This window comes from Vanellus vanellus, assembly GCF_965231255.1.
Source record: "Vanellus vanellus genome assembly, chromosome: 19".
Lineage (NCBI taxonomy): Eukaryota > Metazoa > Chordata > Aves > Charadriiformes > Charadriidae > Vanellus > Vanellus vanellus.
The window spans coordinates 5,761,363-5,776,265 of record NC_138924.1 but is presented as its reverse complement, the minus strand read 5'-3'; the positions used below and the strand labels follow the sequence as shown (position 1 = coordinate 5,776,265).

Genomic DNA, 14,903 nt, shown 5'->3' with positions numbered 1-14,903 from the left:
AAAGCTCTTGAGGACCCTGTGAGATGTTAGTGCTCAGCTTGGAAAAAGAAAAAGCCTAGGAATATCTTCTGTAGTTGAGTGAAAATGCTGCTTGTTGTGTAGAAATACAAGACACTGTAATTCAGTACAGGATTCTCTGCAGAATGATGTGGGCAGAGATGGAGTAACACAAGTTGAATTCGCCCCAGTAATCCACCTGTACTCTGACAAATCAGGTATGAAAGCATCATTGCCACTCTGTGTGAGAACCTAGATTCCCTGGATGAACCAGATGCCAGAGCTGCCATGATCTGGATAGTGGGCGAATATGCAGAAAGAATTGACAATGCAGATGAACTGTTGGAGAGCTTTTTGGAGGGCTTCCATGATGAAAGTACTCAGGTAAAATTGTGTTATGTATCTTGTCTGTAGTGTTTCATGCAGTGTATGTATGGGATGGATGGTAAATATTGCAGTGGTCAGAAAATTACCTCCCAATGAAAACTTCAATATTTGGCTAAAATAAAACTCTTGGAAGTCTGTAGACTTGCTCTGTTGTCTGTCTCTCCCAAACTTCTCTTCTTGAAGGATAAGACAGAACAGGAGGGGTTTCTAGACATTGCATACTTCTTGGGGAGTAGCCCTACGAGAGACCAGATCATACAGAATAATAGTGATGAGATGCATAAATGTATGACATAAATCTCAGCGTGCTGATCAGGGACTTGTCTGCGAAAGTGTTTTGGAGCAGGCAAGAATCTGAGTCTCATTGTACTGGGATTCACTGGCAAAGAATAGTGTAATGCTGGTATAAAGTATAGGACTCGAGTTTCGTATCAGTAAAGGATGCTCAGACTTGGGAGACATTGCTAAAGCATGGATGGGTTTTCTAATCTCTACTGTGTCCCTTCTCTTAGGTGCAGCTCACCCTACTGACTGCTATAGTGAAGCTGTTCTTAAAAAAGCCTTCTGAGACACAGGAGCTGGTTCAGCAGGTCCTCAGCTTGGCCACGCAGGTAAGCCAAGACACCCAGTGAACCAGAGTCCTGCTGACACTGTGCTGACCTGCCCTGTGGTGTCTCCCATCTGCCAGGCCAGTCAGCTGGGCAGCAGATGGGATTCAAGCATGTTCCCCTCTCTCCCAAAGAGAAGGGATTTGACTCCGTTTAAGAGCTGCTCTGTACCTGTTACCGTGCCATTTCGTATCTGCTCTCTCCTCCTTCGCTCTTGGTTCATCCCAATTCCTTCCCTGTTCCCCCACCAAATAAAATGTTAAGAACAGGGTAGAGTTATGAAGAAACCAAAATGCTTTCACCTTGAAGGTGGCTTGCAGTTAAAACATCTGGAGCTATGGCAAAGGGAAAGGGTCTGGCAAAGACTTTGTTCTGTGAACAGCAAAGCTTAAGTGATGTTATGAAAAAGAAACAACGGAGGTTTGGGGTTTTTTTCCTTTGTATTTGGATGCTGTCAACCAATGTTGCAGCTTTGCTGGAGGCTGTAACAGTGGGTTAAGATCCTGGATTCATTATGCATGAGCTGCTGAGTTATGAGCTCAGATCACTGCAGGCGGGTCTGGGCTTGAGCTGGCAGACAGAAGTGCTGTAGTTCTGGAGAGCAGAATGGAGATGTCCTGGTGGCAGGAGCGGGTAAGACCGCAGCCGATACTCCTACGTCCCTGGCTGTAATGACTGGGTCATCTGTGTGATGGAGTAGTCCAAAAAGTGCAGCTCTCTTCCAGACCCGCTGTGTCAAGTGATGAAAATAGTCTCCCAGCTGTTCTGAATGGGCGGCTGTTGTTCCTGAGCAGAAAACCTGAAGTCAGTCACCAGCTGGCCTCTTTTGGTTCTCTTTGCGGCAAGAAGTCACGGCTGTGGACTTATTAGTACTTAAAACTTTTATTCATCCCTTTGCGGGTGTTGCATTGGGCAGTGGCAAGGAATCTATGGCTTGCTTTTCTTGCTTCAAAACCTGCTGTTAGGCAAGCGCTCAGCTCTTCTTTACAGAGGAGTGGGCCAAAGGCAAGCTGTATCATTTGTCTAAGCCAACAGAAGAAAGGTACTAAGTGTTAAAACCCACAATGCTGAGTCACAAAACACTTAATGGCACCCTAGGAATATAATAGGCGTCTGTTTTTTCTGTTTGTCACAAATGTTGATTCAGACTGGCTTCTTGTATTTTATGTGAATAATAAGTCAATGTAGGATAACTGGCTGTAAAACACTAAAAAGCCTTATACTTCATGGTCTGATTTCTAGGTAGAGTTACTGTTTTTCACTTGAGTGGGAGAGTAATTACATGTGTGTTTCTTTCCCCAGCTTGGGTATTGTTGCACTTTGAGTGTCTTTTAGGGTATGTCTGCACAGCAAACTGCAGGTGTGATTGTAGCAGGAGGCAGGTTAATCCAGCCAACGCTGGTAAAAATAGTAATGAAGCAGCTGGGGATGGGAGGGGCACAGATGTGTAGCAGTGATCAAGGTCCCTGGCAAGCCTGTAACCTAAGGGATGGCACAGAGCCTCTGCATCTCCTTTGCTGTTGTCTGTCTGGCATGGTGGGTAACTGGGCTAGCATGGGTTCATTGGTATGCGCTGCAGGTGTGCATGCAGACCCTGGAGAGCACAGAATTGGGAGAAATGTAGAAAGGGAAGATCTGAGCCTCTTGTTCCAGTAGACTTACTAAAGTTTCAAGTCTGTTTATGTGGCTGTGGGAAGAAACAGTCAGTCTTGAATCTATGTGCCTGCAAGTAGGTAGGAGTGTGTGGTCTTTCATGTCTGCCCTTGCAGAAGCTCTGCCTGATCTTGAACTGCCTGCTGCAGGCAGGACGTGGAGGTTCTTGTAGGAATTGTTAAGAGCGAAGGGTGTAAAGAATGCACAACTCCACCATCAAACTGAAAAACCGCACTGCAGAGAAATCTCTCAGTTGACCCAGACATCATGTCTAGGTCCTTACGAGCAAAATGAGCTTAACATGCCCAGTCTTATTACAAATAGAGGTTTTGCTGTGTGCCTGAGAATGTCGTGGGACAGAGGGCAGAGAGGCAGGTTATAGCAGGTCAGCAGCAGCATGAATGAGATCACAGAAGAGGAAAAGAAATGCCAGGGAGGAAGGCTAATGAGGTGTACGATATGTTGCCAGAATTCTACAGGGGGGGAAAAAGACCTCAGAAACATTTACCTTGTTATTCTGCTGATGTGGGGATTAGAAGTCCCAGATCTTGTTTCCATGAACAGTTCATGGAATCACGGAGTTTCAGAGTTGGAAGGGACCTCTAGAGATCATCTAGCCCAACATGTTGCACCACAACATCAAACCACACCACCTCCCTATCCCTAGAACATTAGCTGCAAACTATCACTGCTCACTTTGCTGCTCTGCGCAGAGCTGTTCAAACAGGAGAGAAATAATTAGCACTTCATGCAGAGGCAGAACTATCCGCAGTAAAACAAGGGTATTACTGACAGCTGGAGAACTGATGAAGTATCCTAACTGTCATCATTAGCATCTTTCCATACTTCATTAGATAACTAAAAGGCAGGATAAATAAGATCTCTTTTGGTATGAAGAATACAGCTTATTAAGATCCATCCTGGAGCTCTGCAGGGTCTTTTTGTCCGGTAGTGCCCTTGGGTACCTCATGTATATCCAGGAATCCTGGATCATTCTATTACAATACGCAGTATTGCATTTCTACTCTTACAACAGTCTTTTCGACTCCCCTTCCTGCACTCCCTTGGAGTTCTCCTGATAGTTACTGTTCTATTAAGTGGCAGGAGAGTTTGGAAAGCAGTTGATCATTCTGTGGGATGCAGCAATTGTGGTATGTAAATCCTGAGCTTTTTGCTCCCTGACCAGCTGGGCAGGAAGCCAGGCATTAGTACTTCGGTTCTCATTTTTAATTTTGAGATGCTCATCACAACAAACAGTTTATAACATCATTCTGAAATTGGTGACTGTCGCTACTAGATGGTTGGGGTTTTTAATCCAGCAGAACCACTGCTAGAAAAATTAAGCGATGACAGGTGTTAGTCCCCTTCAAACCTATGACTGATGTCAGGATGTATTGCTTTCTCTCAGGATTCTGACAACCCAGACCTGCGGGATCGTGGCTACATCTACTGGCGCCTTCTTTCCACGGATCCAGTGACTGCCAAAGAAGTGGTCCTCTCAGAAAAGCCACTTATTTCTGAAGAGACGGATCTGATTGAACCGACTCTACTGGATGAGTTGATCTGCCATATCGGATCTCTGGCTTCTGTCTACCACAAACCACCCAATGCTTTTGTGGAGGGGAGCCATGGGATCCACCGCAAACACTTGCCAATTCACCATGGAAGGTAAGCTGAGGCAGCCGTGGTGATAATGGGCAGAATTGGTTGTTTCTTTCTAGCAAACAGTCCAAAAGATGTAAGGACCTTTCATAACACTCCTAGTGGTTTTTCATCGATTGTGTAGGGGCTTGCAGGTCATTCAAGGAGCCATTTCATTGTAGGATTTAATCCTGGGTATGTAGTTTCTGAGTTCCTGGGTCAGAAGACAGATGAAGTATCAAAGTTCTTGTGTGAGGAGAAGCTATGATCTTTTTTGGAAAGACACTGGCTATAAACCCTCTTGACAGGAGAGTTTGAATAAAAAGGCAGAAGCTTTGGGTGCAAGGGCGTACTTCCTGGGATGACTGTGGTAAAAACAAGCGATTTACAGAAGGATACAATTCTTTGATTTTGCAAAAGCTTTTGCTTCAGCAACAGCGCAGCTTTACGAGCCTCATTTGTGTAGAATACCACCAGTTTCCTGGAAGAGGCAAGTGCAGGGATCCCGTGCTGTTGGAATATGAAATGGGGAAGAACTGGTAAAACTGCTTTTCTCACTTGGTGCCTATAAAGCACGGGGAGTGGAAATGCCATTGAAGCCCTATCACTGAAAACTGTTTAAGTTTAAAAGATGATGGCTAGGCTGATACGGTTCTGTCTAACCTTTGGGGTAGAGGAGGGGGCGAAACGCTTTGGCTTCTTGTGTGGCGCTTCCCTGTGATCACAGTCCTGGAAGTGGGTTAGATCCGCAAGAGCAGGCGGTACAGCGGTCCTGAGCTGCAGCAGTGTTGCTGTTGAGCCCATTCCCATGGTGCCTCATTCAGGTAAGCAATGCTATTTGCACTAGGTATTAATTACAAATGTAAGTGTGCTTTACAGCAGGAGGCAGAGTATCCAGGCTTACCTCTTAATAATATTCCCAAAGTGACATTTGGAGTGCTATTTTTTGCTGTTGCACTGATAAATCAGTGTGCGATGCTGCTCCTTTTCTATTTTCTGACACCGCTTCTCTGCTATTCTTAGCAACTAAAGCTATTTCTGTAGTGACTAGCTCTGGGAAGCCGAGTTGTTTTCTCCCTGCCTATGAAATTAAGCCTGGCTGCATTGACCCGAGACCAGCAAGCACAAGTCTACCACTCGGACAAGAGAAGCAGTGGCAGCTTTCTGCAGCTATTTCTCCTAGCCAAAAATTTCCCTCAATAGCAAAATGAGCTGGGGTGGGGGTAGCTTTGGTCTCTGACGTTACCAGCCTTCCTGTATGCTGTTGTCTTGGGTCACTACAGAAGCTAACATTTTAAGGGGTTTTAGTCAGCTCAAGGAATTCAGCTTTTGCATGGAGTTGTCTTCTTTACCGTCGTCTTGCATATACTGCGTGCGTAGCTTGACTCTCATAGCTAACGCTCTGCTGTCCTCAAATCTTTTTTGACTATTGTACGTTCATCTGGTGGTGTTTACTATTACCTGTTACTTCAACATAAAACCTTCAGGCCTCGATCAGCAGTGGCAAGTTGAGGAAAGGCAGAGCTGGGGGAAGGTCTGAAGGGTGCGCAGCAGAGCGCACTGCGTACTGGTGCAATGCTCTGGCCCACTTGGTAAATTAAAAAAAATGAGCGGTGTTACTTAATGGCACACCAGGCTTCTCTGATGTGAGCTCACCTTATAAAGAGGTCCCGTTATTGTGATTTTCCGCTTTTCCGTTAGCGAAAGGACAGTAAAACCTCACAGGCTGATGCCAAGGCCTCCCTGTACCATGTCACGCAATACCAAATTGCCGCTTCCAGCCATGAGAATTATAGTGAGCAGCTCCGCAGGAGCATGGCTGCGGGGAGCCTGAATTTGTGCATCCAGTGTGATTTTACCAATTACTAAGAAATTGGTTTGCCAGTGAAAAATTACATGAAAATCTGTCAGGGCAAGGCAAGTTAAGCATGTCCAGTGAAAGATAACCTCCTCACCTAGCTATTTGAAGTCATCTTCATTACTTCTGTATTCTGGCGAGGACCATTCTGGTGGCTGACCAACCTGCCAAAGAATGCGATTTTCCTTCAGATGGTACAGTGAGATAGAGGTGGAAGTATGGAGATGGCCACAATGAATGTGGCTTAAGGCAAGCCAGGATAGTGTTGTCTTGAGTAGATGGGCAGAAGTCGCTAGTTGAGTGGTGCTTTTCTGGGTATAAACCCTAGGAGGAGTTAGTTATGGTTGGCAGAATACACTACATTGCATTTTGATTCACTTAATTTTTCGTTCAAAGCAGTGTGGGACAGGTTACTTTTGGCTCTCAGCTGATGAGGAGACCCGTTGAACAGCTCACAGATGGTGAGATGTTCCTGCCTCTTCAGTGAGCCCAAGTGTCATAGAGTTGCAGATGAATCCTAAAGGTGGGGGAGAAATTTCCTTATTGCTTGGCAGTGTTGCCTCATGTGGTGGCTCCCACCACCCCTGTTCAGCTATAATGCAGCTGGGAAATTTGGGAAGATGTTTCCAGGTCTCCTGGGAGAGGAGGAGACTCTGGCAGGACTCCCCCATTCCCACGCAGTGGGCTGCAGTGTCCCTTGTGACACCCAACATCTGGAAACTGCTGGAGGTGGAACTCATAGGAGGATCACATCTCCAGCTCACATTGGCAAACCCAGCTGCTAGCCGCTGCCCAAGACTGTAAGGGAGAAAGCTTGTGTCATATCTTTTGCCCTTTATAACCCACATATTCTTTATTTACTTTTTTCCTTCAAGGAAAATGCAAAGTTGCTTATACCAATCTCTTTTAAAGAGGCCCATTCTCTATGAGAACTGGAAGGCTTGGGTTTTTTTGTTTTTTAATACAAACTGACTTAGCTTTGTCCTTTCCTAATTTCTTCTTGGGCTTTGGGGCAACTGCAGTTACACAAGACCTTGAAAGATTGCTTTATCTCCATCAGAAGAAGGATGAGTAAGTGTTGAAGAGGTGTAGTGTTAAAGGGATTATATGATGGGAATGAACCAAGTGTGTGCACTACCGGCTTGTAACGTGCCTCTGCTCATACGTGCTGTTCTTCCCCCTTCTCAGGTTGGGGGCGGGAGTGGATCACGGTAACCACTTGCTCTTCAAAAATGTTTTAGTTAGCTGTTCAGCATACTCAGAAGTCTCCCTGCTGAAGGCAGAAGCAGAAAGGACAACTAATATTAGTACTATTAGGGGTCTAAAGCTTTTAATGCTAAGAAGCTTTCAACCCTTTCTGTCGCTGCCTGGTAACTAATTCATTCTGCAGTCCTTATGCTACTTATTTTCTTCTTGGCGCTGAAGTTGGGAGCAGCTTATACTCTCTTGTTAAAGCTTTCCCCTCAGTAACTGAATAAGGATAAGGAAGAGAATGGTGACTACTCAAAACCAGGAGCTGCAGTCTTTACAAAAGAGCCCCAGTGTTGCACACCTCGTCAAGACGCTAATTACCATGGCATTTATGTGCAATTACCTGTTGGCTGCATCTGCAGTAATATGAGCTGGAAAGAATTTTGTCAGTCCCTGCTGGCAACAGGATACAAAATAGATTTTAAGTTATCTAAAATAATAGTGTTTCTGGATTTAAAGAATAAATACATTGTAATGAGATCTCCAGGAGCTACAGTCAGTCTTTTTTTTGATATCTCCTTATTGTAGAATTCAGTGGCAAGTAAATATAAAAGGTAGCCAGACTCCATCTGATGAGAAATTTTGGAAGCTGTATAATAAGCACTTCTAGACTAGTAATTAGCATGCTTGCTAACTCAGAGTAAAGGAAATTATTGATAGAAGGGAGGAATCAATTTTAGATTGAGGTCTTTAATTAGAAAAGAGTTGTGGAGTTTGGTGCTTGTGAGTAGAAGGTGGTTAATCCATATCTGTGGGGAATGGTTGAGTTTGCAGTGGTTAGAGTAAGGGCTCAAGGGTTTTATCAGTGTTAGGTCTCTGAGGAAATCTGGATTTTTTTATTTCCCCCCCCCCATGTTTACATGTAGTTCTCCAGGCCCAGTGGGTTGGAAATCATCTCTATAGGCTTCTTCTGACCTGGGAAATAATTATTTTCAGTGCTGTAGTCCATGTAGTACTTGTGGCTCACTGTTTTGGAGGGTCTGTGATTCTCAAGGTGGGCAGATTTCACAGCTTGAAGATTCCCTTTTCTGAACTGAAAACCACGTACAATGCATGGAAAGTCCTTGTGCTCAAAGCATGTGTTGAAGAACCACTTGCCATAACATACTGCCTCGTTCGTGGCAGTGGTCAGATCAGCTCCTGGGATAAGCTTTTAACTGGCTTCTGCTCTTGAGCCACCTCTTGCTGTGTTTCCCCATGTTGGGAATCTAAAGCTGGAGACTGAAGGCAACTGATGTTTCTCTCTTCTGTTTCTTGTTCTTCCCACCCATAGCACTGATGCAGGCGATAGCCCCGTGGGTACAACAGCCACTACAAACCTGGAGCAGCCGCAGGTCATTCCATCGCAGGGCGACCTTCTGGGTGACCTTCTCAACCTGGACCTGGGACCACCGGTGAATGTTCCCCAAGTGTCCTCCATGCAGATGGGTGCTGTGGACCTCCTGGGAGGAGGGCTGGACAGCTTGGTAAGTGGCATCCTCTTTAGCTTCAGCTGCTGTGAAATAATTGGAGCTGTGCATATCTCTGCAAAGCCTTGATCATTTGTGCTTGTAATGAATGCTCGGATCACTGAGCTCCTAGTGCTGAGTCCTGAAACTCCAAGAGGATTTAACCACTGCTATTGTACCAACTTTCAGCAGGTTTTTCCTGCTATAAAACGAATGTTGCTGCATGCTGTAGAATCCCCATGGTCAGCGGATATATTTGTTCCATGCTTTTTCTGTCTGTAGAAGAAAACCAAAAAGTTGTTTTAAGGATGTAAAGTGTCTCACTGCTCTGTAATTGATTCTGGCTCCCTTTCAAGAAGGTGTTTGTTCCACCTGATTCCCAACCTATTGAATTTCGGTGCAACACTCTCAGGGCTGCAGGCCGTAGCCCCGTGTCATCCCATTTGTATATTCTCCAGAGCGTGTCACGGTTTAATCTGGGTGACATTTTAATTGCAGTTAGGTCAAGAGGGAAGTACCGTGCGTGGTCCACCCCCTGCCACAGTTGCCCACGAGGAGGTGTTCTAGTACTAATGGGGTCAGGCTCTGGAGTATGAGTAATCACACGTGGCATCTGCTGTGGGGTGTGAGCTGGGCATGAGAGTCGCTGAGCAAGGAGACCGCAGCAGTGGAGAGGAGCTTGGTGCTGTGGTCTTGCGCTGGTGGCATCCAGGCATTGAGAAGTGGTGAATGTAATCGTCAGCCTGGGAGATGTTCCCATGGGGTGGAGCACAGCACAGAGATCACCTAACACCCTGGTGACTTACGCATGGGGATAAGAAGCAGTCTAGGTATATTTGCACCATGTAACCTGAGTAAGACTACCCCAGAGAACGTAGTTGGGTGTCTTTCAGATGTACAGTGGATTTGTCTTGCTTTGGTTTGAGGTTTGGCTTGTAGCCAGGCAGGTCGGGTTGCTGTGTGCCTGGTTTAGGTGCGCTTTCAGTTCTGAGTCAAGCTCTGAATAATAGAGGTAGGAGGCAGCTGGATGAACCCCAATGCAACAAATCCTTATTTGTCAAAGATATTTTTTTTTAAGCTGTCATAATCTTATTAAAGCAGACACTAAACACCTTTCCAGCTCCAGCGCCGCGTGAGCTAATGAATTGGAAACGATCTAACCCTTAATGGCGTTGGCATTCATGGAGGTCAGATGTGCTTTAGTCTCTGTGCCATCTAAACAGCAGTTTGTTTATTTAGTAGGGAGACTGCTTTCATGCTGGGAAGATAGGTGACTGGGAAGCAGTTTAAACTGGAGTTGCTGGGAAAGCAGACGGTGAGCCCAGAGCAGTGACCTTTGCAGCCTTTGTCCTGCATTGCAAGACGTGCCACTAAGAAACTGGGATTTTTAATTGTGTTAAGGCATTGCAGAACATGGTGCTATTTGTGGCGGCTCAAAATGGTCAGGAGTTAAATTCCTGTGTCTATACTGTTTTCCAGGCCACTTACAGTAACCCTTTGTTTCTCATTAGTGTCAGAGACAAATAAATGGACACAGTAGGAGGACTAAAACTTGGGTTTGGGAAAAGAGTTGTCTTGCAGTTGGCATTAATGGGCTTAATTTAGTGACCTGCTTTGGCAGTAGAGCTGTTGGTTGATATGGTACTTAGTATTTTTCTCAAGCCTTGAGTAAATTCATGGGGCTGTGGAGTGTGATCCAACAAAGTGATCATGTCTGGATGGGGAGTAGCTGTCCCTCGGGCTGCGTGGGCCAGCACTGTCTCAGCTGAGTTACTCCATGGGAAGAGCACTAAAAAAATATATGAATGGTGGTGATTTTTTTTTTTCCCCTCTGGAATGCTTTTTGTTGAAGTGCTGTTGCATCAAATGTCCTGTCTTCTCCTGGTCCCTCACATGTATAAGTGGATGTATTCCTGGCAAATCTCTGTATTTCTTTGGCTTTTCCTTCCCTAATAAGCCTAATTAGTGTGTGAGTGAATGTGGTCTCTGTCTTTGTTTATTGTTGTGGGCATGTGTTTAACAAGTATCAAGCTGAGTTAACACTAACCTGGTATTAGCTAAATTGCTAGGCAGTGTCTCTTGGGTGCATGGCTAGCCAAAGGGGTTGGTGTTTGGATCTTAGGCTACCATTACGCCACATTTGTGCAGTGCCAAAAACACTGTTCCAATTTGCAGGTACGTACATGCCTGACTTCTGTATGTGGTGAGGGGGCGAGCTGTGTCCCAAGGTGCCCCTGTGAAGAAGGGCTGAATTACAGCCTGAATGCACCAGGATTCAAAACCAGCCAAGAGTCACTTGGGCTGCTCGTGCAGCCAGTTATTGGGGTTGGAGATGGAAATAAAATCTTCTTCCTCTGCCCTTATGAGTATTCTGCCTATCGGTGCATCAGTAGGTGTCCTGGCTGTTGGGGTAGCAGTCCCTTCCTCTTTCTCCTGCAGATACCTTATCCACACACTGTTATATTGTTTATTTCTGTTATATTGCTGCCTAAGTCATTCTGTTCTGAAGTTTCTCGGTTACTGCTAAATTCTTTTTTAATACATTTTCTTTCCCTGCTTTGTTGGGAAGATGGAGGCTCCCATACCCTTCCGTGAAGCACGGAGTGATGTGAGCAGTCCCTCTCTCCCCCTCAAACCAAACAGAATGTACTTCACTTTGGACCCTTCTGCTACCAGAAAGCAACCCTGTGGGTTGTGAATGCCGAGGCAGCTGTCTTCCTCTTTGTGTGTGCTGCTTTGGTCTTTTTTTCCCATCCCTCCTATTGCCTTAGGAGTCTAAATAAGGGCGCTGGAGCCAAGCGTGGCTGGGGTCTGATCTAAGGAAGGATTGCATATATGCTTTCCCAGCAGGAATTTGTTTAGTGTAATTATTTTTAAGGCTCCCAGTGATGGAGTTCGTACCACCTCTGCTGTCTATCCCTGTTTGCTGCTCATCACTAGCAGATCTCATTTGGATCTCAGTTGACCTGAGAGGAGACAAGGGAACATGAGATACTTGAATGTGGCATATTCTCTGCATCATGCTTCTGGCATTATCTCTCAGCCTGAACAGGGATGTAAGTTGCTGTACTATTGGAGTAGAACAACCCTAAACCCCACTTCCATTTTCCAAGCAACTGTTTGATATGTAAAAAAGCCTAAATAAGCCTCTCTGTTACAGTGGAAGGAAATGGCTTGGGATGTGCTTGAGTTGATGCATGAAACCGTGGTCTGTTGCTGTGATGGTGAGATTGCGTCAGTACTGCGAGTGTCTCAAAGGCAGCTGAAGGTCTGGAAGAGGCTGCTGGCAGGATCTCAGCTGGTTTGTCACATCCACTCAGTGTTGTGTGTTGATCCCCTTGGATACCTGTTGCAGCTCTTATGTATTTGATAATGCCTCCTTTTCTTTGGAGGGGGTGTCTGTCTTCAGAGGGATGCTCTTGCAGTGAAAGTCCCAACAGGACTAATGCAGAAAGATCAACACAAGCATTAACTTCCATGGCGAATGTCATTCTGCATTTCTGTTTCTTAAACTGGGGGGTTTTTCCTTCCAGGCATTTAAATAGAGACTGCATGGTGTAAAACTGGATAAACACCAAATTAGTATTGCTTGCTTGAATTTTCCCCAGCGTTGCTAGATATTTATTCTTATGATCAGTGCGACTCCAGCTGCTTGATAGGTTAATTTCTTTAGTGAATAACTCTTATCTCCATAGTGAGTCCCATAATTGGTATTAAATGTAACATGCATATTGTCTGTGCACAGATGCTGAGCATGTGTTAACAATTAAAAAAAAAAGGGGGGGGGGTGGCTTTAGTACAAGAACAAGACATGCTTTGCTTTGCTTACAACCACAGCAGACTCGCTATATGACTTACGGAGGGCTGTTCTTTAGTGAACAGAGCCGGTACTGAGACTGCTCCGGGTTGTGCCCGTTTGCCACCCTGGGCAGATCTTCTCCGTTACGCTTTCTTGTCTGTAAAATGGTGACCAATCCCACTGTTACAGAGCTCTTTGAGATCTCCGGCTCCACAATGTAAAGTAACGATAGCAGTCACTAATATGGAAGAAGCAAAACTTGCTTGGACAGCAGATTGCCGGAGGCAGAGGTGTGCGTGCTGAGAGCTGGCGTTTGATGCTTTATCCCCTTAAAGCCAGTTCTAAGTGGCTAAACTTCACGCAGATTATAGGCAGCCCTCCAGCTCCTGGTTTACTGTTGATGCAGCGCTTTGTAGGATGTCTATCCGTGCTGTAATGAGCCAGGCTCATTTTGCCTTTAAACCTTTTTGTGTATTCATTTGCTCCAAAAATGCGTCAGGCACGAGAGCTCCGTGCTGCCCGGCGCATCGTGCGGCTCTCTGTGAGCCCCTGCGTTTTGCAGGAGCGGGGCCCTGTGGCCGGCAGCCAAGGGGGCTGGCTTTAAACCCGGAGGCAGAGCTGTAAATCTGTAGGAATGGACAGGCTTGGATTGTCTGTTATGTAAGGATTTTATTTAATACTCTAGTCGCTCATCTACAAGAATATTATTGATTCAAGGCTGGCAGCTGGTCAGACTGATTTATGTCATGGATTGTAAAGCTGTTTGATAAACACTGGATATCCACAATTTTCCGTAATACCTGGACTGGTTCAGGCTGTTCCAGGTAGAGCTGTGCCCCTCTCTGTAATCAGGTTGGATGTAGGGGGGGTCTGACCCCAGGGGTCTCTTCTGCGTGTGTCCCACCACTGCGCTTGCTCCGATGTGTGACGGAGGGCTGGGAGCTGAGCACTGGATCACCCTCTCCCACAGGATGTCCTGGGCTATGGGACGCCTGTAGGTTTGGCAGCCTGGGAAGAAACGCCTGCTCCGCAGTCCAGAGTGCCTGCCTGATAGAGGCTACTTCATTTACCTTCTCCTGGAACTACGGCATGAGAGCTAAGCTGGGTCAGCCCCAAAATCCATTTATGCAGGGGATGTGATGCTCCCCCAGGGTGCTCCTGCAGCCTCCGACAAGGAGCTGAGCATCTCCTTTCATCTCGGCTGTTCTGGTTTTCAGCTACAAAGGACATCTGTTAGGATTCCTGACAAAGAGCATGTGTCCATTGCTGGAGCAGTGCTGATATGGGAAAAGAGCTCTTCTGGTGGGTTGCTCGTTCCTGTCTGGTTTAAGGCTGCTGTTGCTGTAACAGTAATAGGACTGCTAGAGCTTTGTAGAGCTGCTTTTTTTACACTTTAGAAAATGAAAACAGTTAGTACTTAGTTTGCTGATGGAAATCATTCAGCACGGCAAAGCAATAGTAGTAATAGGTGCTACTGAAACTGCTGGCTGTGGTATTGGCAGTGTGACCTGTCCACCACCACCTTTGATACTGCTGTCCTTGGTTTCTACCATAGCCCTTCTGCTCTGCAAGCCTGGCTTGGCAGCGTGAAAACAGACACATAAAATAGGCAGCAGACAAAGTACTGAAAATGCCTTTGTGTGAGCCACAGCGGAATCTGCAACGAGATGTCTGCAGGAGGTGAGAAGGTGCAGACCATGCATGGTCTGTCCTGCAGTTAAGATGACTCTAACAGGATTAGCCCAAATCAAGTGGGCTGCTGGCAACTGTGCTGTCAGCATTTCAGTCGGCCCCATCACCGGATTCTTGTTCAGTAAATGCCTTGTGTTCCTTGCTGCCGTGTTACGGAGTGCGTGCTCTCAGCTCGATCCTTGAGCTGTGGTGCTTAACTCTTGGTCTGGGGTGTGAGGGAAGGAGGAGGCAGCAATTGCCTCCTGTTAACCCTTGAATTAGGGCTTCATTAAATGCATAGCTGCTCTGAACGCCGTCGCTGTGCTGCGGGCACAAGGCAAAGCGGTTGCTGCGCAGTGGTCGTTGCGGCTCCTGTCCCTGGCCCCACCCTCCCAGTTATTTTTTGGAGCTCCAAATGCCTCACGTCATGTTGCAGAAGTGTTTGTAACCCCTCTGGATCACGTGAACGCTTCAGCAGAGTCACTTCATTACAAGGCTGCTGTTAAGATGCAAATAAAGCCTCCTAATGCAGTAACTTCAGCACTGCTGCACTTCATAAGTCAGCGTAACTGCTTGCAGGGAGCTGGAAT

The 14,903-nt window shown here is 46.1% G+C and overlaps 1 protein-coding gene across 1 annotated transcript in view; it reads left to right on the top strand.

Moving 5' to 3' along the window:
* Nucleotides 1–14,903, top strand: part of AP2B1 (adaptor related protein complex 2 subunit beta 1) — an 81,111-nt gene that overhangs the window by 34,455 nt on the left and 31,753 nt on the right. Inside the window, exons 11-14 of the mRNA XM_082493038.1 lie at nucleotides 216–381; nucleotides 897–995; nucleotides 4,054–4,313; nucleotides 8,669–8,861. Coding sequence (XP_082349164.1) covers nucleotides 216–381; nucleotides 897–995; nucleotides 4,054–4,313; nucleotides 8,669–8,861 — 718 coding nt within the window. The remainder of the gene's footprint in view (nucleotides 1–215; nucleotides 382–896; nucleotides 996–4,053; nucleotides 4,314–8,668; nucleotides 8,862–14,903) is intronic.